The sequence below is a fragment of the Perognathus longimembris genome, chromosome 2, assembly GCF_023159225.1.
Source record: "Perognathus longimembris pacificus isolate PPM17 chromosome 2, ASM2315922v1, whole genome shotgun sequence".
In the NCBI taxonomy this organism is placed as follows: domain Eukaryota; kingdom Metazoa; phylum Chordata; class Mammalia; order Rodentia; family Heteromyidae; genus Perognathus; species Perognathus longimembris.
The window spans coordinates 56,423,837-56,446,892 of NC_063162.1; the positions used below are offsets into that span (position 1 = coordinate 56,423,837).

Sequence of the window (23,056 nt, forward strand, 5' to 3'; positions counted from 1 at the left end):
GCACCCCTTTGTGGTCACTATTATTACTTCCTTTTTTCTGTCTCAACCCACAGAGAATGTGTGCTCATTTTGGAGCACATTTGCAGTAAACTGATGAAATTGAGATAAATTAGAAAGGAAGCCATACAGTCCTGTATACTCCTTAAAGTAGGAAATAAAATTGTTTCCAAGATCTTGGTAGCAAAAGCAAAGTACAAAATCTGTTACAAGATAATGTATAAAGTGCTGATATACTTCCCCTGGATTTGCTTCTATAAGATAAAAAACATGGCTTTTCTTACATGAATTGTTAGGAGAATACTTTGGAATATGGTGGATAGGTCATGAGTAGCTTCCCAAAATAAATATAATAATAATTATCTTGTCTTTTTCTTAGTTATATTTGTTAAAGCATGGTATAAAGATTCTAATACAGCTGAAGAAGGCAGTTCTTCAGCCGACCATGAAGTAATAGGGTCAAACTGAAAATCCATTGGTTGGTATAATTCATGACAGGAGGTGAATGACTGAGACTGAAAGAATGCACTGCATTAAGTACATACCATTCCAGCACTTGTTTTGGCTGTTTATTCCATCCTGTTCAAAAATGATAGTATATACTTCTGCTGCAAGGATGCTCAGAAAGTAGGAGAGCCCAGTATATAGACAGTTAGTGTGGTGATAGTGTAATACAGTGATGATGGGTACCTTTAAGGTGATATGTAAGTAACTTACTATGGGCATGCAATGGCTTTGGGGAGGGGTAGGCAGGATAGCACAGACTAAAGAGTATTACTTCTTTTAACTTCTTTTTTTTTTAATTTGCCAGTTCTGGGGCTTGGACTTGGGGCCTGAGCACTGTCCCTGGCTTCTTTTTGCTCAAGGCTAGCTAGCACTCTACCTCTTGAGCCACAGCACCATTTCTGGCTTTTCAGTTTATGTGGTGCTGAGGAATCGAACCCAGAGCTTCGTGCATGCTAGGCAACTAGTCTACTGCTAAGCCACATTCCCAGACCCCCTTTTTTACTTTTTTTTTTTTTTGGGCCAGTCCTGGGCCTTGAACTCAGGGCCTGAGCACTGTCCCTGGCTTCTTCCCGCTCAAGGCTAGCACTCTGCCACTTGAGCCACAGCGCCACTTCTGGCCGTTTTCTGTATATGTGGTGCTGGGGAATCGAACCTAGGGCCTCGTGTATCCGAGGCAGGCACTCTTGCCACTAGGCTATATCCCCAGCCCCCCTTTTTTACTTCTTAACTGATTCTAAAGGAAAGAGTATGGAGATAGAGAAGGGTTGGTTTCTATAGGAGAAGGGTGGGTGTTCCACCTGGAACAATGGCATGAGTAGAAGCTTGTGGTTTATCATAGCAGGATTGCTTGATCACTTGGAGGAATGATTAGATGTAATCTCTAACTCTAGATAGCCAAACTATATACCTGCAGTTTAAGATAAAAGGTGACAAATCTCACCGTAAAGTGGGAGTGTCCCAAGTAGAATGAAATAATTGGCAGTAGGTCTCTTTGTTCTTGGGAATGATCAAACTGAGATTATCATCACCTGCCAGAAAAACTAAGCAGCATTCAAACTAACACACTTATTTCCTAGATGTCAACAGATGTAGAAGAGACAAGTTCTCTGGTTGAACAAGTATGAGAATGAATAGTTATTTGTTTAAATGGTGGATTCTGTATGTTGGTAATGTATAACTATAGTACTATTATTTTACAAAAAATGTGGTAAAAGTTAACAGACACATAAATCCTTTCTAGAGAGTGTATATTAAATTGCTTAGCGTTTGTAAATCTGTATCACCGACGTTGGTGATTCTTAGTGAGAGAGAAATGCATGGTGTTTATAGAGGTTGGTAGTCTTACTTAGCATACAGCTTTCTAGTGGCTCAGATTCACTGATTTGTTGTTAATAGATGTGACAGTTTTTTTTTTTTTTTTGCCAGTCCTGGGGCTTGGACTCAGGGCCTGAGCACTGTCCCTGGCTTCTTTTTGCTCAAGGCTAGCACTCTGCCACTTGAGCCACAATGCCACTTCTGGCCATTTTCTGTATATGTGGTGCTGGGGAATCGAACCCAGAGCCTCATGTATATGAGGCAGGCACTCTTGCCACTAGGCCATATTCCCAGCCCGATGTGACAGTTTTGTTTAACCTTTACTGATGATCTTGTTTTCTGTATCTCGCAGGACCAATTATAAGGGATGAGTAGTATAAAAAGAAACTACCAAAATAAGCCTCATCCCAGAATAATTTAAAACTGCTGCTTTCACATATGCCTTAATATTATATGTTAGATGCACCAACTTCATGGGTATTTTAATATTACATATCCTAAAGTCTCTCTCCTATTACAGAATTTTTGAGTACTGGTTTCCTTTGCTCTCTGTATCTCAGCTTTCATCATTGTCATAGTTAAGTACCTTGGAAAGCCTTTGAGTTTTACAACTACTGATGTTATCTCATTGACAGCATATTACTACTCTCATTTTTAAACACAGTTAATCATTCACCTCTCTTTCTTTAAGACCTTTCTTTTCCAGACACTTCTGTTATATCATATGGTATTTTCTCACACCCTTACTAACTCACACCCTTGACCACCCTTGACCCCTTTGCCTACATTCTACTTGTAACTGAAATCTAGCCCTTTCCTGATTGTACTTTTTGCCCCAGCAGCATTTTTACAGGAAGGATTCTTATTTTCCAGTAACTGTAGTACTTTACCATTTAGAGGTGAGGTCTTTGTCCTTATTCTTTCTTGTCTCTTCTAGATGAAGTTTTCTTAAGTCTTTTTCCCTCCTTTGGACATTTAGCACATTTGACTGAACCAGTTCCTCTTTATGGATCCATCCCTACAGTTTACGAAAATCATAACTCCTAGCTCACTTTTCTCCTTCATTTATGAGCTTTGGTATAGTCCTAGTAGCTCTAGTGTTATGTAAATGATATAATGTTCTTAGTTCCTTACAGTTTTCTCTTGGAAACTTTCCTTTTTTTTTTCTCTTGTACAATTGCTATGGATTTTTGAACCCTCGGATAAAGCTAACAGCTGTATTTCTTTTCTAGATATTAAAGAGAAAACAATTTACTGTTAAGTAAAGTATTTGTATGTGTACATATATGTAATGTGTGTATATCTATATATGTACACATGTACATGTACATATAAAAGAGGGAGGAGGGAGGGAAGAAGGGAGGGAAATTATATATGTTGAAGAAGTTCCCTTCTAATCATAGTTTGTTGAGTGTTTCTATCATTAATGTTGAATTTTGTCAAATGTTTTTTCTGTATTCATCGAGATAATATTTTACTCTTCATTTTGTTGTAATAATATGGCATATTACATTGACTGATTTTTATATGTCAGCCTTTTTGTTTCTTGATTAGCTCTCAGTTGTTTGTGTTATATAATTATTTTGTGTTGTCTGATTCAATTTGGTAATATTTTATTAAGGATTTTTTGTGTATGTTTTTGAGAAACACCAGTCAATAGTTGTTGGGTTTTTTTGTTTGTTTGCTTTGTTTTGTTTTGAGATACTTGAAATTTTGGTGTCTAAACTGTATATAATGAATTATAATAAGTTTTCTTCTTTTATTTTTGGGAGGTTTGTGAAATATTTTTGCTAACTTTGGTTTGGACCTGGGCTTTTCTTTGTGGCAAGTTTTTTTGATTACTAGTTTAATCTTTGTGGAATTCTATACATGGCTTTTTTAACTTGTTGGTGTGTAGTGTTTCCTAATCTTCTGTTAAAGTTGTTCGATCATCTCTTATTTGAAGATGAGGTAGTGGAGATGTTCACTGTCTTTAAGGAAGATCTGCTAGTAGCAAATTCTCACATTTTTTATTACCTCTCTTAGTTTCTTCTTATTTTGAAGGTAATTTTGCCAGATTCAGAATGCTTAATTGATAATCTCTCTTGTAACATTCAGTCTTGCTTTCTGATGAGAAATTAGCCCAAATTTTGCCAAACATTACTTCCACATGATGAGTCATTTTTTTCTTGCTGCATAAGAATCCTCAGGGATTTTTTTTTTGTATTTTGTATTTTTGTATTTTGAAAGGGAAATTTTGATGTGTATAGGTGGGTCTTTCATTTGGCTTTTAATTGGAGATTGTTGAATTTCTTGGGTATGTTATTTTTTAAACAAAATTTGGGAAGTTTCTGGTCATTGATTCATCAAGTTATTTCCTCCTTCCTCTTCTTCCTCTTTATCCCTCTGGCTCATAATTCTTTTCTTATCTCAAAAACTCTGAAAGATTGCCTGGTACCAATGTCTCATGTGTGTAAACCTAGGAGGCTGAGATCTGAGGATCAAGGTTCAAGGCCAGCCTGGGCAGGAAAGTCTGTGAGACTCTTATCTCCAATTAACTACTCAGAAAGTCAGAAGGGGAGCTGTAGTTCAAGTGATAAAGCACTGTTCTTTAGCAAAAAAATCCCCCTCAAGGATAGCACCGAGGCCCTGAATTCAAGCCCCAGGACTGGCAAACACACACAAAAAGCTTTGAAAAGATAAAAGGAATATGCAAACTACTCAAATAGATCTCCTTTGCAGGATTTGGTATGATATTCTTACCAGCAGAGAATGAGAATTTCCTCTCCCCTCCTCCCCTCCCTTCCAGTTTTGAAACTGTATAGTCTAGGCTGCCCTCAAGACTCATGATCTTACAGTCTTAGCCTCCTGAGTGCTGGGATTACAAGTATGCACTATCATAGCCTGCTAGGATTCAGTTTAATTGGGTAAAAACAAGGGCTCTCTGTGTGCATCCTTTTTTTTTCTAATTGATTTTATTGGCTGTACTTCCAGAACAGTGTTAAATAATATTGGTGATAGCGAATATTTATTATTACTATTATTAACCTCAAATAATTGTACAGAAGGGAGTTTAATATGTCCATCAATGTGTAATGCATCTTGGTCCAGACTTTGGTAAAAACCTGTTTAATTTTTATTGGTAAAGATGGTTTATCATCAGTTTAAAAACAAAAGAATAATAGTTCATCTGTCTCAATGATTGCTAAGGCTTATTTAGGCAATGGTAGTCCAGAGGTGTGTCCAAACTGGGAACTGATGTGGATGGCTAAGGAATTAGTGTAGGCAGCATAGTTTATAGGGCTGAAAACAGAGTGGAAATTAAGATACAGAGCAGTGTCAAAAGCTGAAGAGCAAACAGACAGTATGGAAAAAGTTGACTATATATAATTTTTTTAGCTAAGGCCTTATCAGAATGTTTGGCCTTTATTCTGGTTCTTAAGAAAGAAGTTTTATTCAGCCATTTCTGTAAAATACACAGAAAGGCAGGATAGAAGTGATGCAGACAATCATTTTAATGACACTTAGTGTTAATTATGTTTTCCAGTGTAATGTTTTCCATTCAGTGTCAGAAGTAAGTGTAATTCAGAAACTTTATGATCATGGTAAATTATTTGTAGACTGCTGAAATAATTTATTTTTTTTTCTGAAGTTATGTATCTTTCTCTCCATCTTTTTTTCCTGCCATTCTAGAGGCTCTCCTTATAGAGAATCTCCTTTGGGTCACTTTGAAAGCTATGGAGGGACCCCTTTTTTTCAGTCCCAGAAGATGTTTGTAGATGTGCCAGAAAACACAGTGATACTGGACGAGATGACCCTTAGACACATGGTCCAAGACTGCACGGCTGTGAAAACTCAATTACTGAAACTGAAGCGTCTGCTGCATCAGGTGAGTGCATGGCAAACATTTCCAGTTCGAATGTACTGAGCTGTAAAAGGGATCAACTTCCTTCTCTTCAACATTAAGTTGTTTGGGTTTCTACTATCTGCTTAGATGTGTAAAGAAATTATGCCTGTACATAGTGTCAGTAAAAACCCTTTTGGAGAGAAATTAAAAAATGTGAGTTTTGGGCTGGGAATGTGGCTTAGCGGTAGAGTGCTTGCCTAGCATGCATAAAGCCCTGGATTCGATTCCTCAGCCCCACAAAAATAGAAAAAGCCAGAAGTGGCACTATGGCTCAAGTGGTAGAGTGCTAACCTTGAGCAAAAAGGAAGCCAGGGCAGTGCTGAGGTACTGAGTTCAAGCCCTAGGACTGGCCAAAAAAAAAAAAAAAAAAAAAAAGAAAAAAGTTTTCTATGATGGTCTGAACTCAAAACACAGCATCAACATTTATAAGCTGTTGGATATTTGATAAACCATTCTTTTTGTTTCACTTCTTCAGTTTTATAATACCTACCTTGTAGGTCTGTGGAGAGAATGAGAAATTGTAGCCACCTAGAACCAGAAATGCTGGGCATTCTGGGGTCATTAGTTGATACTATAATTTCAGTTAAGAAATAAAAGCAGTTTGTTCTTAAAGAGTCATATAGTTTAATTTTTGTCCTAGACCTTCAAGTTTAATCTTTTGAGAAGATCTCAGCTGATAGTAGTGACATTCTTTATCTAAAATCATGGGTTGGACTCTCTAGTAGAACTTGGTTTGTGATTCAAGAATACTCTTTGTTTAAGCATTTAACATTTTCAGATGAGGTCAGGTACTCAGCACCTTAATAAGATATTAATGTTGAATTGTGGCTACCTTTGTATTTGGTTCTAAATCTACATTTATATTTTATTTAGTAGCCCAAACTTAAAGCTATAGTTGATAAAGGACACTGTGAATTCTCTGGTCAGTTTTCTTTCCAGGTCACCTTGCTCAGAGTTGCATGTTTTAGTTCATATATTTGAGCAGAAACTTCACCTTAGAATTTCTGGTGGCCATCAAATTAGATTCATGTATCTGCTTAGCTAAGGTTAGCTTAAATAAGATAACTGTGGGGCTGGGGATATGGCCTAGTGGCAAGAGTGCTTGCCTTGTATACATGAGGCCCTGGGTTCAATTCCCCAGCACCACATATGCAGAAAATGGCCAGAAGTGGCGCTGTGGCCCAAGTGGCAAAGTGCTAGAGCAAAAAGAAGCCAGGGACAGTGCTCAGGCACTGAGTCCAAGCCCCAGGACTGGCCAAAAAAAAAAAAAATAGATAACTGTGAGCGCAAACATTCTGTTACTTGGCTAAATTGTCTCACTTGTTTAGGATTTTTTCATTTCTTGTTTAGCCTTTGGAATCTGTACACCTTTGGAATGTGTACGTGGGGGGAGAGAGAGAGAGAGAGAGAGAGGTGCACATATGTATGCACATAGATGAAGAGAATATTGAAAACAGTGGTATCCTGTATAAGTGCTCTGAGTTAAAGAGTTACTGAATGACTGCTGGTGGCAGAGAATGTAGAAAAGCCAAGACGCTTATACTCTTCTATGACTACCACATTTTTCTCTCATCACTCAGGACAAAAAAAAAGCACATGAATTTTGTATGAAAATAATATAGACAGCATAAAAGTTTGGTAGCATAAATAATAAACAGCTTTGTACTATCCGTCCGGGTTAAGTAATGAGACATTAACTAGCTTCCCTATGTGCTACTCCTGATTGCAGTGCTTTCTTTCCTTTAGTGTCTATGATTTTCTTTTAGTTTTATAATCTATGTTTATAGTTATAGGAATATTTTGTTTTGTCTCTTTGAATAAGTGAAATGATAGGCATTTCTCTATGACTTCCCATGTTTTTAAAGACTCAGCTATGTTTATGTTTAGCTTTATTTTGTTTATTTTCATTTCTCTTTTGTTGTTCCATTCTACAGATTAACCATACCATTTCTTTCCATTTTACTTACTGCTTATTTTGTTTCCAGTTTTTCTTTCTCTGACAAATACTGTTGCTAAGAACATTTTTCTGGTACACATATGAAAGAGCCACTCTGGAGTATATAATTAGAAGTGGAATTTCTTAGTCACAAGGCACAGAAACATTCTCCTCTATAAATGCCAAACTGTTTTCCACAGTTTTGTCTTTTTCACTCCGATTGAGTAGTAAACACTATTTCCCATTGTCCCACATCTGTGCAGACTTGATATCTAACTTCTTCATTTTTGTCATGTGGATAGAAAAATGGTTAATTTTGGTTTTAATTTGCATTTTTCCTGTTACTAATAAAGCTGAATAACCTTGAATATTTGTTGAATTTTGTTTCTTCATTGTGTCATTGTGTGAGATTTAGTTGTCTTTGTATATTATCAATGTGAGTACTTTGTTTATAAGTATTGCAAACATTTTCTTCAACTCTGTGAAAATTTAGTATCCTTTGATGAACAGGAATTTTAAATCCTAATGTTGAATTTTTTTATGGTTCTTTTAGAAATACTTATTTAGCAAGAATCATTTCTTGCTTTGTGATCATGAAAATACATTCTCCTATTTCTTAAAAACAAGAGTTTCTTTGGTCCTCATAGTTAAATATCAGGTACCTTGGGATTGATTTTGGTATATGTTAAGTATGAGTTAGAGAACAAATTTTGTTTCCATCTAGATTGTCACTGGGTTCAGGACAAAAACTATTGAGTCTATTCTTTCTTCACTGGTAACCAAGCAGTGGATGCTTGCATTTTTATGAGGCAAGCACTCTTATCACTAGGCCATATTCCCAGCTGAATGCTTGCATTTTTAAAGAACAAAAAACCAGATGTCTGTGTATGATACTATCCCAGTTCCAAATTCTACAGTTTAACTGCTGCTTAGTATTTTATCATCATGGTTCTTTGCTCTTCTTCAAATGTTATTTTAACTTACATATTTTCCTCTTCCCTCCCCTCTCTGTCCCTCAGCATTCCCTCCTGTGTATCCTTTGTTCTTTGATATTTTTGTGAAATCTTGGAATCATTTTGTTGAATCGTGTGAAAAACTGTCAGGATTCTGATGGGCATAGCATTGAACTTACTTTATCCTATAATTTAAATTTTGTATCTAAGAAAATAAAGTATTGGTTTATTGCTTTAGTTTAGAAAGCACAAATGGCTTGTCTGAATTTGTCAAACTCAGTATCTAAACTCTAGTATCAAAGTTTTTGTTGCTGTTGTCTATGTACTTTTGCTTGTACATACATACATTTGTGGGTATTTTATATACATATTGTGACTATTTCTGTGTTTATGTATTGATACTATGATTTCATATTCATATGTTCAATTCTAGTTTATTTCAACAATACATACCCTTTCTACTTTTCCCATATGTATATCCCCTTTTGACAATGAGAAAACTGGTTTTCATTATTCTTAGTATTTAATCAATTTAATCTTATTTATTTAACCAATTCTCCTGGTATAAAGAATTTCTTACTGTGCCAGTCACCCTTTCTGTGTGCTTGCCATTTTCCGCCCACAAGGTTTGATAGCTTTGCTGGGCTCTGTGTGTTTCACAGCACCCTCCTTAACCCACTGAGATGATGAACTAATGCATGGCCACCCATCTTCTTCATACCACTCAGGCTATGAGCTCCAGTACCTCACCATAGTGGAAGCCTCCTCACACTAATTGGCACCATTTCCTGGTTTATGCCCACATGTGAACATCCTTGTTACCCTCCTTTGCTCTGACCCAGCCCCGAGCTCTTGCAACGCTTGGAAGGAAGATAAAAAGCCCATAAAAAGGATTATCCAGATTCAGATTTTTTCAAATTAAACTTTTAGGATTGTAGGCACTGTTTACTTAGAATATTATGAGGTTTTTTTTTCATATATAACAACATTTTAGTCTATTTTTGAATGCTCAGTGGATTGGTTTTTCACTTGTTCTAAAACCAAGCTGTCATCCCTGAAACATTCATTGAAAACCAGGTTTGTTTGGTTCCATTTTTTAAGTCCTCACAAATGTAGCTTGGATCCTTACATTCTAAATTGCATAGGTGACTACAATATTACATAAAGTTTGTTCTTAATGCACATTCTAGATTATGTGCAGTGGTAATGTTCATTCATGTATTGTTTTATTATTTTTGAAAAACCATTTAAAATTTACTTCTCCCTCTGTTGCTTTTCCTAGCATGCCCCTTGTGATTGTGTTGTAGCATTTCTGAACACAAGGCAGCTTTGTTGACATCACTGATGATGCTTGTTAGCAGGGATTGGTCAGTGTTGCCAGATGTTGTTAATCACTTCAAGTATCCATGTCCATTGCAGCTGCTCTAGAACTCATAGGCCGACCCCAGTTTTTGCACACTCATGGAAGAACCACCTGGGTAAGATGGAGCATCAGGTCTTTCAACAAACTAATATGTGGAAGAATTATATAGTATTCGTGCCCCAAATGTACCATTTATGCTAAGAAAAGGAAACTAGAAGATCAATTGCTGACAGAAGTTCTTTAAGAAGGGGCTTATTCCATATTTAATAAAATGCTGATAAATTTTGAGGATGTTACTCAGTAGTAGAACTCTTGCTTAATACTAAGGTCATGGCCCTGTGTTCAACTCTAGGCACTGCAAAAAACTCCAAACAAACCAAACAAAAAAGCCTTATTTATTTTGTTAAAATGCTAATGGTATTCTAATTGCACTTAAAATTCAAATGTCCTAACTAAACCTCATAGAAGTTGCCTACACTTCACCTAGTAAAGCAGCCCACAATACCGGACAGTCAGTTAACTATTAATTGCTTATGCTTTGCTTATGTTTTCTCCAGTTGATGTGTTCTATTGTTGTTGTGGTCGTCGTCATCATCATCATTGTCATTATTATTCTGGCATTTGAACTCAGCCTTGTGCTTACTTGCTAGACAGACATTCTATCACTGAGCCGTTCCTCTAGTCCCATTTTGCATTTGTTAGTTTTGAGATAGGGTCTTGTTTCCTGCCCCAGATGCATGCTATACATCAGTCTACCTATTTTATACTTCCTACTATAGCTGGGATGAAAGACACCTGTCTTTGTATCCAGTTTGTTCCACTGAGGTAGTGTCATTGGCTTTTCTGCCTGGGATGGCCTGGAACTTCAGACTTTTTAATCCCAACTTCCTATGTAGTTACTACTACAGATATGATCCATCAGCAACTGCCTGTATTCTGTGTATTTTATGTGGAGTTTTTGTGTGGAGTGTTTAGCACAGTGCTCATCTCTGCTTAGTAAATGTTCTTTGGGATATATAATTTGAAGCATGAAAAACCACATGTGTTTGTAGTTTTGTCTTTAGCCACAGCATGTGAGATTATATCTGGACTTTTTCTATTCCTTTGATCCAAGTCCTTGACAACAACATTCTCATGATTGCTAGAGTTTCAGAGCAAATCTTGTAGTGAAATAGTGTGATTTCTATTTCTTTTTCTTTTTTTTTTGCCAGTCCTTGGACTCAGGGCCTGAGCACTGTCCCTGGCTTCTTTTTGTGCAAGGCTAGTACTCTGCCACTTGAGCCACAGTGCCACTTCTGGCCTTTTCTATATATGTGGTGCTGAGGAATCGAACCCAGGGCTTCATGTATGCAAGGAAAGCACTCTTGCCACTAGGCCATATTCCTAGCCCTCTATTTCTTTTAAGAGTTTTATAGAGCTTTAAATTCAGAAGGAATTTGCCAGTGAAACATCTGGCCCAAGATATTCCTTTCATGGAAGATTTTATGCTGTGAATTGAATTTCATTGATAATTATGGATTTACATGATTATCTTTTTCATCTTGATGAGTTTTAAGAATGTATTGGGTTTGAACAATTTTTTCATTTTGTATAATTTATGAAATTTGTAGAGTTTTTCATAGTATTATTGCTTTATTTACTCTCAATATCTGAGACATCTTTAATGATATTCCTGTTGACATTTCTGATATGGGTCTTGATTTGTTCCTTCCTTTTTGCAAGACATTTTAGCAGTTTCTAAAGAACATGTTTTTGTTTCATTGATCTTTTTCTTTCTTTTGTTAATTTTTGTTCATTATAATTTTCTTCCTCCTACTTGTTCTAAATATATTTTGTTCCCCTTACTGAATTGACAACTTTATATTAACATGAACATTTTATGCCATAGATTTCCTTCTACACACTGTGTTTAATTCTGTAAAATTTGGTGCTTGGTGTCTTCATTTTTCTTCAGTTCAAAGATTGTCTTGTTTATTTGTGATTTATTTTTTTTAGACCCATGAATGACTCAAATCATATATCTGATCTATACAACATATTATTCAAATGGGGTTACCCTGTTTCTTATCAGATTTGCTATGTTCAGAGAGCATAGTCTGTGTTTTCAGTTCTTGTAAATTGAGTTTCTCAAGTAGGTAGGTTCTTCTTGAACATTTTTTTTCTACCCAATATTCTTTCTTCTATCACTTTAATCACAAGAATGTTAGATTTTTGTATTTGTCCCCATGGATTCTTGATTGGAGAGATGCTTTTCTTTTTTTTTTTCCCTTCCATATTCAAATTAGATCATTTCTCCCTCTCCCCATATTGAGGATTGACCCAAAGTTTTTCACAATCTGGACAAACTGTTTACCCTTAGCTTGGATCATTTTCCATTAATTGTTTTCTGCTATGCTGATATTTGGCCCTTCAAGTTACATTTAAAATTTTTATTCATTAATTTGCTCACTCCTAAAAGTTCCAATTATTTTTGGTTTATATATTCTGATTCTTTGATGAAACATTTTATTCTATTCACTTTGAGTTTACCCTACTTTCAGAAGTTTTTTGTTGTTGTTGATAGCTTTATTAATATTTCCTCTAGTTATCCCTAAGTTGTTAGCTGCTTTTATACTGGTATCTGTGTGAGTTGAGATTGTTTTTTCCTTGTCAATATGAATAATTTTGGACTGTGTCATAGCTATTTGAACATTATATTATGAGACTAATTATCTTATTTAAATCCTTTAGGGAATATTGATTTTATTCTTTTTAAAGTGGGCAAATAATCTCGTTGAAGTCAGACTCCCAAGTTCTAAGTAGCCAACTTTGGATTGTGGTTTTAATGTCAGTTCTGTTTTCAAAGCTTCTACCCTGCTCTCTGATCTATTCTGAGTATACACCAGACACTGGATGGTTAGTTTATTATTCTATTTTTCAGCCTTTGATAAGCTATTTTGAACCAAATGTAAGGAAGTTCTGCTCAGGGATAAATTCATGGATTTACATACAAGTTAGTGGCATCTCTTTTGTGATTTCGAGTTTGTAGTCTCAGTGGTTTTAGCTGGCCTCCTCTTTTTTCTCACCCTAAAAACTGTTATTTTATTTTTCTTTGCCTGCTGTACATTTCTCACAACTGCACCCACATCGATTGTAAAACTATATGTGCTTGCATTTGTTCCTAGTCTTTTGAGTTCCTGCTTTGCAGTGAGCAGGAAAATATTTAGATATTTGCAAATAATTTTCAGTCCTTTTTTTAAACATACTTGTGTATATGAGTGGTCCTTTATTTACATGTCATCATTAGTAATGATGGTTAAACTTTTCATTGAGGTGAGTCTTGTAAAATTTCTCTCCCCTCCTTCTCCCTACCTCCTTTTTAAAAATAAAAATATTTTGAGAACATTTGCTGTTCATTAGGATGTTGCCCATATTCTTGGCTCAAGTCTTAAAATATCTGTATGATATCACTAATAAATGTCATTGTTCATACTAGAAATTTAGCAACTGATTAGTCTTTACTGTATAGTCAGTATTTGATTGAGCTTTTCAAAAGCTTAATTAGGTCTCATCCTTAGAGATTCTGATTCAGAAGATACGTAGTACAATAAATAACCTAAATTCTTCTACCCAAATACTGACTGACCTACCTGAATGAAAGTTACTATCCATGCATGGTATGAAGTTTCAGAACAAGTATGACTTGGGTAGATTGTGATTGTAGTACTATTTGAAAGTGGCTGGTTCAGAGGTATTGCAGTTTTGCTGCCTTCATCAGCAATTCAATCCCTCACCATCTCAGGCGGATTTGGTAGTGGTTCATCTTTCTTAATGTTGTTTGTCTGAATCATTGAGTCATTTCTTTTTTTTTTTTTTTTTTTGCCAGTCCTAGGGCTTAGACTCAGAGTCTGAGCACTGTCCCTCGCTTCTTTCTGCTCAAGGCTAGCACTTTACCACTTGAGCCATAGTGCCTACTTCTGGCTTTTTCTGTGTAAATGGTACTGGGGAATTGAACCCAGGGCTTCATGCATGCTAGGTAAGCACTCTACCACTAAGCCACATTCCCAGCCCTGAGTCATTTCTTATTGTGTAAGAAATCACTGGTTTCTTATTTACAAGCCTAGCAAAAATTAGAACTTAATATTATTATCTTGTTTTCTTTATCATGTTTAAAGAAAAAGTGTTTAGCTTTTCACCTTTAGTGATTACCCCATACCTTCAATAAACTCCATAAGGTGTATCAATTGTAACCTTCATTGATATTATACTGAATCTGTAGCATACTGTACATATACTATACATTCATATTATACATATATACTATATATAGTATACTATATATATGTACACACATACTAAACCATAGTAGTTAAGATATAGAACATTTCCTGATTCTTGTGAGGTCCTCTAATGTCCCATCCCAGAGTCAGCCATGACTCTTATTCTTCTGAAATCTAGCACCATAGATTCATTTTCTGTGTTTTAGTATAAATGGAGTTGTGTATTATGTACACAGCTAACCTCATGTATCTAGTATTTTAAATCAAGTGATCTTTGTGGCCAAGCCTTGTTGACATATTTAATATTTGTAATTTCTAACTTCTTTATACTTAAAATATTTGTAAACCAAAGTAAATTCAATTGACTTATTTTAATTTTCCTTAGTGGAGATAATCCACTCTTGTAATTCTTTAGGAAATTCCTGTATTTCTTTTCCAGTTTTAAAACATTTAATGATTCTCTGCTTTATGTATTCATCGGATGTCTTATTTATTCCACAGATTACTCTTGGCTAGCTCTCTTTTTCTTCTACATTTCTTTCTACTAGTGCAGAGAAGAAAAATGATTTCTGAAATCTTACCTCTTATTTTTCCTTTGACATGCTAGCTAGTGGTTGATTTGGGGTGAATTCAAGTTAAAGTGAATGTCTACAGAGTTGTTATATTAATCTTGTATTTTCTTCTCTCTCTCTCTTCTAACAGCATGATGGAAGTGGTTCAGTGCATGATGTTCAGCTCTCATTGCCATCCAGTCCTGAGCCAGAAGATGGGGATCAGATGTATAAGGTATGAATATGTAGACATGCTACAGAACTCAGAATTCTTATTGCTAAAATAACAAATCAATGGCATCTATGACTTTGAGTAATAAAAACATTAAAAACTAGAATTTTACTGGTTGGAGAAATAATCAGATTTGCCCCTAATCTTTTCTATTTTGTTATGTTAAAAATATCCCTTTTTAGCCCCAGCTGGCTTTGAACCAGTATCTTCCTAGTCTTTGCCTCTAAAGTAGCTGAAATCATGGGCATCAACCACTGCACCCAGCCCTTAAATCCCATTTTGTTGGGGTTTTTTTAATATAATAAGTAATCTTTCCTAGTTACAGTATGTACAGCAACAATTTACAAAAACTTCCCATTGTTTGTGATATTTAGATAATATATTAAAACCTTTGTAAATATTTCTGATTTCTTGTTACACTGTAATATTCTTATGTTCCTAGCATATCTGAAAGAGATGACATACTTTATCACTCAGAACATATAATTAATCAGTATTTTCTCACATATTTTCCTTTCTGGAATGTATGTGTGTATATGCATGTGTTCTCCCTCTCTAATTTTGTTTTGCTGATACAAGCTACTGTGTTTTGTATATAGGACACAGCAATACAGAAATGAGGTAATGATAATTTAGACTTTGAAAATATGCCAGATTGATGCTTAACTTGACAGTATTATTTATACAATTAATTAATTGTATCAAGCATATCTTACTGATGTACTTGTTTTCTCCTTAATTCAGGCCATACTCCTCAGGATTCTTTTCATGGAAAAAAAGAATCTCCTTCTTATTCTTGAGGCACATTAACCTTTTGCTGATTTCTGAACCAGCCAAAAAATTCCTCCTAATTATACTTTTTCCTTTCATTACTATGTCTTTTGTTTTCTTGCATAGATAACTCACGGACATCCCTTGACATCATAGCTAAAGTTACTGTTTTGTATGCTACTTCTCTACTCTGTTGCCTACATCTCAGTTTTCTTATATATAAAAGGGATAAGAAGTTGGAGGCATGGATCAGTGGTAAAGTGCAAGCCTACCAAACTTGAGTTCAAACTTCAGTACGGCCAAACAAAACAAAATTAAAAATAAATAAAAGGGATAACAGCATGTATGCGTCAGTGTAGTCAGGATCAAATGCTTAAATACTCAAAAATGCTTAGTCTCTGACAACTAGCAAATGCTCCATGAGTGTTAGCTGTTACTTTTTTGTTACTGTCCATTGTTTACATGTCACATGCTTTAGAGCATGACATTTTAGTTGTTTTTTTTTTTAATAAAAGGCTTTCTCTTTAAATGGACAAATAGTTTATTCATTACTGGTTTTCATTGATTTAGTATTTCTCAGAATATTTTAAGTAACTCAGTTTAATTTTTTAATATTTCAGAATGAAGATTTATTAAATGAAATAACAAAACTTAAAGAAGAAATAAAGAAAAAGGATGAAAAAATTCAACTATTAGAAAATCAGCTTGTAAGTAATGTTGTAAAAAATGTAAATGGATGTTTTTCATGCTATGCCAGTGTATGCTTTTTATTTTTTTGTGCCAGTCCTGCGGCTTAGACTCAGGGCTTGAGCTTTTTTTGCTCAAAGCTAGTTCCCTACTACTTGAGCCACAGCTCCACTTTCAGAAATTTTTGAGTAGATGATTGGAGAGAAGAATCTCATGGACTTTCCTGCCTTGGCTGAGTTTGAACCTTAGTCCTCAAATCTGTCAGCTTCCTGAGTAGCTAGGATTATAGGCAGGAGCCACTGGCACCTGTGTATGCTAATGTCTGTCTGTCTGTCTGTCTATTTATGTATATATCCATCCATATATTTTCTGTGCAAAGTTACATCATTACATAATGCTTACATTATATGTGATCTGGTAAATGTCTGTGACTTAGCCTAAATATGAAGGATTTGAATTCTTAAATTCTTTGTTGTACATACATTTTTAGTGGGCCTCTGTTGTAAACACTCAATTCAACAATTTATATTTATTTATTTACTGATGTAAATTAAATGTCCCTGAGACATATTTTAAGATAATAGCTGTTAGGAACTTTTTTGTGAGTAAGACATTTTCTCTGAGAAGAATGACAGTAGGTATTTAGGTAATGTGTCATATTGAAGGAGATTCCAAGAAAATTCATTCTCTATGGATCATGTTGAATGATCCCTCAATGCCATGTTTGAATCTTGATAATTTCATAATTGTTGTAGTTTCAAATTTTAGTCCCAAATGGAAACACCTTGAATTCAATTATGATGTATTTAATAATAAAAATCAAAGGCCAGAATAGAAAGAAGATAATGCATAAAAGTTAAAACAGTTAAAAGGAAATCTGTTGGAAGTCAAAAAGTGTCTTCATATAGCGAAGCAACATGGTCTTAGGAATATTAATCTCGCTAAGAACATAAATGATAGAGCATATTGCACTAAGTGCGATAGAGACCAGAGTATAGAGATCCAACTCATGAATAAATAGAATAGACAGATTTTATACTATGATGATTAAAAGCCCAAAGAAAATTTATGAGTTTGAATACAGGACATCTTAATATTACAAACTGAGGTCCTACCAAATACAAGACTAAGAAAGAAAGTAATAAAACCTAATGTGAAAACTTATGTTTCAAAGCTAAACATAAGGACCCAGCAAACCTTAAAGGAAAGAAGTAAAACAGAAAATTGAATAGACTTTATTTTTTACAAAAATATATTATAGAGCCAAGAAGTTTATTGTCTGGCATACAAGGAGAAAAAATAATGACCCTTTGTATTTTATATCCTGGAAAGTTTTTATTTTTTTTATTTATTTGTTTATTTATTTATTTATTTTTGCCAGTCCTGGGCTTTGGACTCAGGGCCTGAGCACTATCCCTGGCTTCTTTTTGTTCAAGGTTAGCACTCTGCCACTTGAGCCACAGCGCCACTTCTGGCCGTTTTCTATATATGTGGTACTGGGGAATCGAACCCAGGGCTTCATGTATACGAAGCAAGCACTCTTGCCACTAGGCCATATTCCCAGCCCGGAAGTTTTTATTTATACAGAAAAGTATTCATATCTTTAATGTCTTGATAAATATGCCACATACTTCTGTAGAGGAATGGGCAACCATTGACTGCACATCCCACACAGTCTCTTATCAGGTCCTGGAAAGCTGTGAGCCTCTAATTGGGCTAGTATCTGTCCTTAAGACTGGCCATTTCTACAGGGTTCCCTGTGCCCCTAGCTGGCCAACATTGTCACTTTCTAAACATGAAACAGGTTATTGAGTTAATACAGAAGCAGTAGAAGATGCTGATGGAGAGAAGCTGTTGGTGGAGCTTTTGGAGGCTTTTCATTCTTCAAGATGCAGCATGGTGAGCACAAGATATTTGAGGCCCATTTCTGCTAGTGCTCCTCAGTCCAAGACTATGCTGTAGGAAACCACATGAGCCATTGTAATGTTGAAAAATATCCATGAGTTAAGGATGACTGTCCTTTTAAGTAGGATGATGCATCATCTTGGTTGTCCACTGTTCTTTCTTTGTTAGGGTATAGAAATAGTATCCCTGATCTATACCCATGTAAAGAGGAAATATGACAGCTGAGGAAGAGATTCTTCCAAGAAATTCAGGCCCTTAGCTTAGGATAAACTTCTACAAATTATGAAAGGAAGCATGAGACACAGAGCTTATACTGTAGAACAAACAACTAAAGGTTGGGTACTGGGGATGTAGCTGAGTGGCAGACTACTGGCCTAGCACAAGAACCAAGTTTAATTCTTAGTACTTTAAAAGAAAAGTTGGAGATCACAATATTAGAAATGGGATCATAAATTTAAAATTAGGAGATATCACTTTATATTGACTTGTGATTAATAAGTAATGGAATTTAGATAAAATGTTATTTTTAACATCAGTATGCATCTTTTTCTTATTTTCCTCCTAGTGCTGGGGTTTGAATTTAGGATGTTGAGTTAGCTAGCTTGCTTTCTTGTTTGATGCTCTCCCACTTGACCTAGGCTTCTCACCCTGATTTTTCCTTGATATTTTGGAGTTTTTTTTGTTTTGGCCATTGACTCAAGGCCTGAGCACTGTCCCTGGCTTCTTTTTGCTCAAGGCTAGCACTCTGTCACTTGAGCAATAGCACCACTTCTGGCCATTTTCTATATATGTGGTACTGGGGAATCAAACCCAGGGCTTCATGTATACAAGGCAAGCACTCTTGCCACTAGTCCATATTCCCAGCCTTTCCTTGCTATTTTGAAGTTGGAGTCTCATGAACTTTTCTACGAGTGATCGCTTTTGAACTACAATCCTATGGACCTCAGGCATCAGAATGTCTACTGTTAAAGGCCTGAACTGAGCTTCTGGCACCCAGCTTTATTGTCATTAAAAAAATTAGGTCTTTTCATACCTGCAAAAATATTATGATCTTTCAGCAACTTAGTATGCCATAGTATTTTCTAGTTTCTAGTTCATATTCAGACTTCTCCACTTGTTCCAGAAATACAGAACTGTCCCATATATTTGATTAGATAACTAGAATCCAATCTAGTATTTTGTATAGTAGTGGCTATACCTGTCTCTTAAGCTTCATTTAGATAAAAATCTTTAATTTTTTAAAGTTAGTACTAGTTTAAAAGATGAGTCAGTGATCCTGAGCAGCATCTTGTGCTGAAATGTATTTTAAAAAGATTTCAGAAGTATGTAAGAGGTTACTTCCCCCAAAAGAAAAAAATACAAGGTAAGTGAGAGTATTACTCTTTAGAGTTACATACCTGAAGTTCTCCATATTTGGACGATATACTGTTTCTTATATTAATCCTATGTTTATTGCAAAAGGGCCTGCCAGTATCTGTGATATACATGATTTTCCTGTAGATTGCTCTAGAGGCTGCAGTTCATAGTGGTATCATAGTCATACCAATTCAGTTTTAAATGGTGCACCATTATGGCTTATCATAAAAGAATTTTAAGAAACTTACAGTCAGTTCCTGTCAGACTTAAGTCTGTCTTAGTCAGACCTTCCATCACTGTAACAAACTTTCTGACAAACAACTTAAGGTAGAAAATATTTATTTTTATTCCCACATCCAGAGATGTAAGTCCATAGCCCTAGGCCCTATTAATCCTGTTTTGCCATAACATCGTGGTAGAAGCATGTGGCCAAAAATACCCACTTCATAGCAGGCAGAAAGAAAGTGAAGACAAGCTATAGCTCCCAAGGTCATGCATTCTGTCAGTTACTTTCTTTGAGAGTTAAATTCCACTTCCTCCTCCTACAGCTTCCCTAAAATAGCACTACTAGCTGAGGATTGAGCCTTCAGTATATGAGTATGTCGGGGTCACTTTATGTCTACATCATAGCACAGTTATTGAAATCTAGAGACAGTGTCAGTATAATTTTTCTTAGTTAAATTTAGAGGATTGGAAACAATGATGCTCTGTAAAAGAAATACTTTACTATAATTTCTTCCTTCCCACTTCACCTCACTTTTTTTTTTTTTGTGGCCAGTCCTGGGGCTTGGACTCAGGGCCTGAGCACTGTCCCTGGCTTCCTTTTTGCTCAAGGCTAGCACTCTGCCACTTGAGCCACAGCGCCACTTCTGGCCGTTTTGTATATATGTGGTGCTGGGGAATCGAACCCAGGGCTTCATGTATACGAGGCGAGCTCTCTTGCTAGGCCATATTCCCAGCCCTTCACCTCACTTTTAAAACTAAGGAATTAGAAGTCATTCAGAGCCAAGTATGTCATTGCACACCTATAATTCCAGCACTTTGGAAGCAGCGGCAGTGGGATTGTGAGGTTGAGGACAGTGTGGGTTACATAGCAAGAACCTTGTTACAAAACCAGGGGCTATAGCTGTAGCTGTAGCTTAGTATTGGAATGCTTGCCCAGTGTGCATAAGTCCCTGGGTTCCATACTCAACACTGACAAATGAAGTCATTTAGGAAGAGTGCAATAGTCTAAAGTTTACTTATGGAACTCTAGAAAGTCATTTGATCAAATCAAGAAAATTGAAGGATATAAAACCTTGGAAGTATAGACAGGTAATAGCAATTTTTGCATTATCAAAATTAAATTGTCCTTCTATTTAAAGTTTATCTCTCTAAAATACTTAAAACAGTTTTAATCAGCTGAATGACATAGGCAGATTCCATTACCCATGTTTCTTTATGTGGAATGTGTAGGTCTTTCTTGTTGGTTTCAATGTCCCCTTCTAGTTCTAGTCTACTGTGCATTTTTTTTATTAAAAATATGCTTCCATTTATTCCTATATTTGAATGCCTGTACAATCTGTCTTCCTTTGACCTTATCTAGCTTTTCTCTTCTTTGAGCATCATAAAGTCCAGTGTATTTCTAAATGCTGTACTGGGAAAGTGTCTTTAGCAACATGTAAGATGTATTCATTCTTAGATTATTGATTGTTGTTGAGGCTTTGGACTATTTCAAGTAGTTAATGTAAACTATTAAGATTATTCAGAAAACACTTGTAATTCTTTTTAAGGACAAGTACAGGTACTTAGGCAAGACTATGACCCAGTCAGTTAAAATAAACATCTGTGAAATTCAACTTAGATCCACATTAAGAAACATGTGTCTCCTTTTATCTTCTGCAGTAATCTGAATATGTTACTTTAGTCCCCTGTATTTCAGATGCCTTATCTGTCAAATGAAGATAATGATGACAACACATACTCTATAATTTGATATGAAGATTGCACATAAGTCACATGGAACAATATTTGATATCCAACATTTCAGTAACTTTCAATTTCAGTAAATATATAATTAATTTAGCATTATTATTGTTAGTTCAAATCAGTCCCTAAGTGGACACCATCTAGAATGGGAACTTTTTAGTTTTTACTTCATCCATTGCCTTGAAGGTCAGATTTCTGTTTTTAATTTGAAGACTCTATGATAAATGAGAGTAACTAAGAATATAATAAAAGAGTATAATAAAAGAATAAAAGAGTAATAAAAGAATATAATAAAAGAGTAAAAGTGTCTTCATCTTTTATCTTTATTTTCATGAAAACTGAAGAAAAATAAAGTGACAATATAAGGTCTAATCTCAGTGCTCTGAGAATGTAGCAGAAAACTATAGAGATTTGGCTATATAGTCTTTTTTTCATAGTGCCAAGAACATTAATTGGATAATAGTTAATTTAGATATTCTCAGAATAAATTTGTGAGTTTGCTAGCATAGAATTTCTTTATGGAAACATGAAGATGGAGCATAGGTTAAACTGGCGAGCAGTGCCATCTGAAAACCATGACATAGCTTGATTAACATCCTGTCTTTGAAAATCCATAGCTGTGTTGTTTTGTTGTTGTTTGCTTGTTTGGAGGAATGCTATATAATTTCTCCTAAGCTCTTGTAAGTGATGGTAATAAGAACAGCATTGACTACATAAGCTTGTGATAATTAAGCTAACTATATATGTAAACTATTTAGTACCTATTGAGTATGTGATAAATAGCAGCTTTTATTAAATGATTTGTCCCAAACCACTCAGCATATATCAGTATATATCTTATGGTGCTTTAAGTTCCATGTAGAAGTCCTTAATTAAATGTGAGTTAAAAAAAAAAATAAGAGCCAGGCTTGTAATAAGTTTATAGGCCTGTAGTCCCAGTTTTTGGAAGATCGAGGCAGGAAGATTGAGAGTTTGAGGCTTGCTTCAGCTACATAAGGAGGCCTTTTCTCAGAAAACGAAACAAAAAAGGTTTGTGAACTCAGCAAGAAACTGAACTGAGATGGTCAGGAGGCTTCATAGTACTGTACGTGTAGGTAACCTGATCTCTTAGTATTGTTTGTATTTAATACTCAGTTGACCTATGAACTGTTAGTAGTTAATTTCAGTAGAATCCCATCAAAAAATGCATTTAGGAAACTGTGATTATAGAACCATAATAGTTTAGAGAGATAATATAAATCTCATAGTTGTATTCTTTATATACCTTACTTATATCCTACTTAATATATCCTACTTAATACAATAATGTTCAATATTGTATATAATATTACATGTATTGTGATATTGTAATTATTGTACACATAGTATTGT

At 35.3% G+C, this 23,056-nt stretch overlaps 1 protein-coding gene and 1 long non-coding RNA gene across 9 annotated transcripts in view; one reads left to right on the forward strand and one right to left on the reverse strand.

The window, feature by feature from the left end:
• Positions 1-23,056, forward strand: part of Ccser2 (coiled-coil serine rich protein 2) — a 117,654-nt gene that overhangs the window by 71,216 nt on the left and 23,382 nt on the right. For all 8 annotated transcript variants that reach the window (XM_048339176.1, XM_048339175.1, XM_048339181.1 and 5 more), the window contains 3 exons: positions 5,491-5,686; positions 14,918-15,001; positions 16,390-16,476. In XM_048339176.1, the coding sequence (XP_048195133.1) occupies positions 5,491-5,686; positions 14,918-15,001; positions 16,390-16,476 (367 nt within the window). The remainder of the gene's footprint in view (positions 1-5,490; positions 5,687-14,917; positions 15,002-16,389; positions 16,477-23,056) is intronic.
• LOC125346530 lies at positions 20,391-21,765 on the reverse strand. The gene is made up of 2 exons (XR_007209954.1): positions 20,685-21,765; positions 20,391-20,469 (listed from the first exon to the last, which is right to left on the reverse strand). It is a non-coding gene; the product is annotated as an uncharacterized LOC125346530 (long non-coding RNA).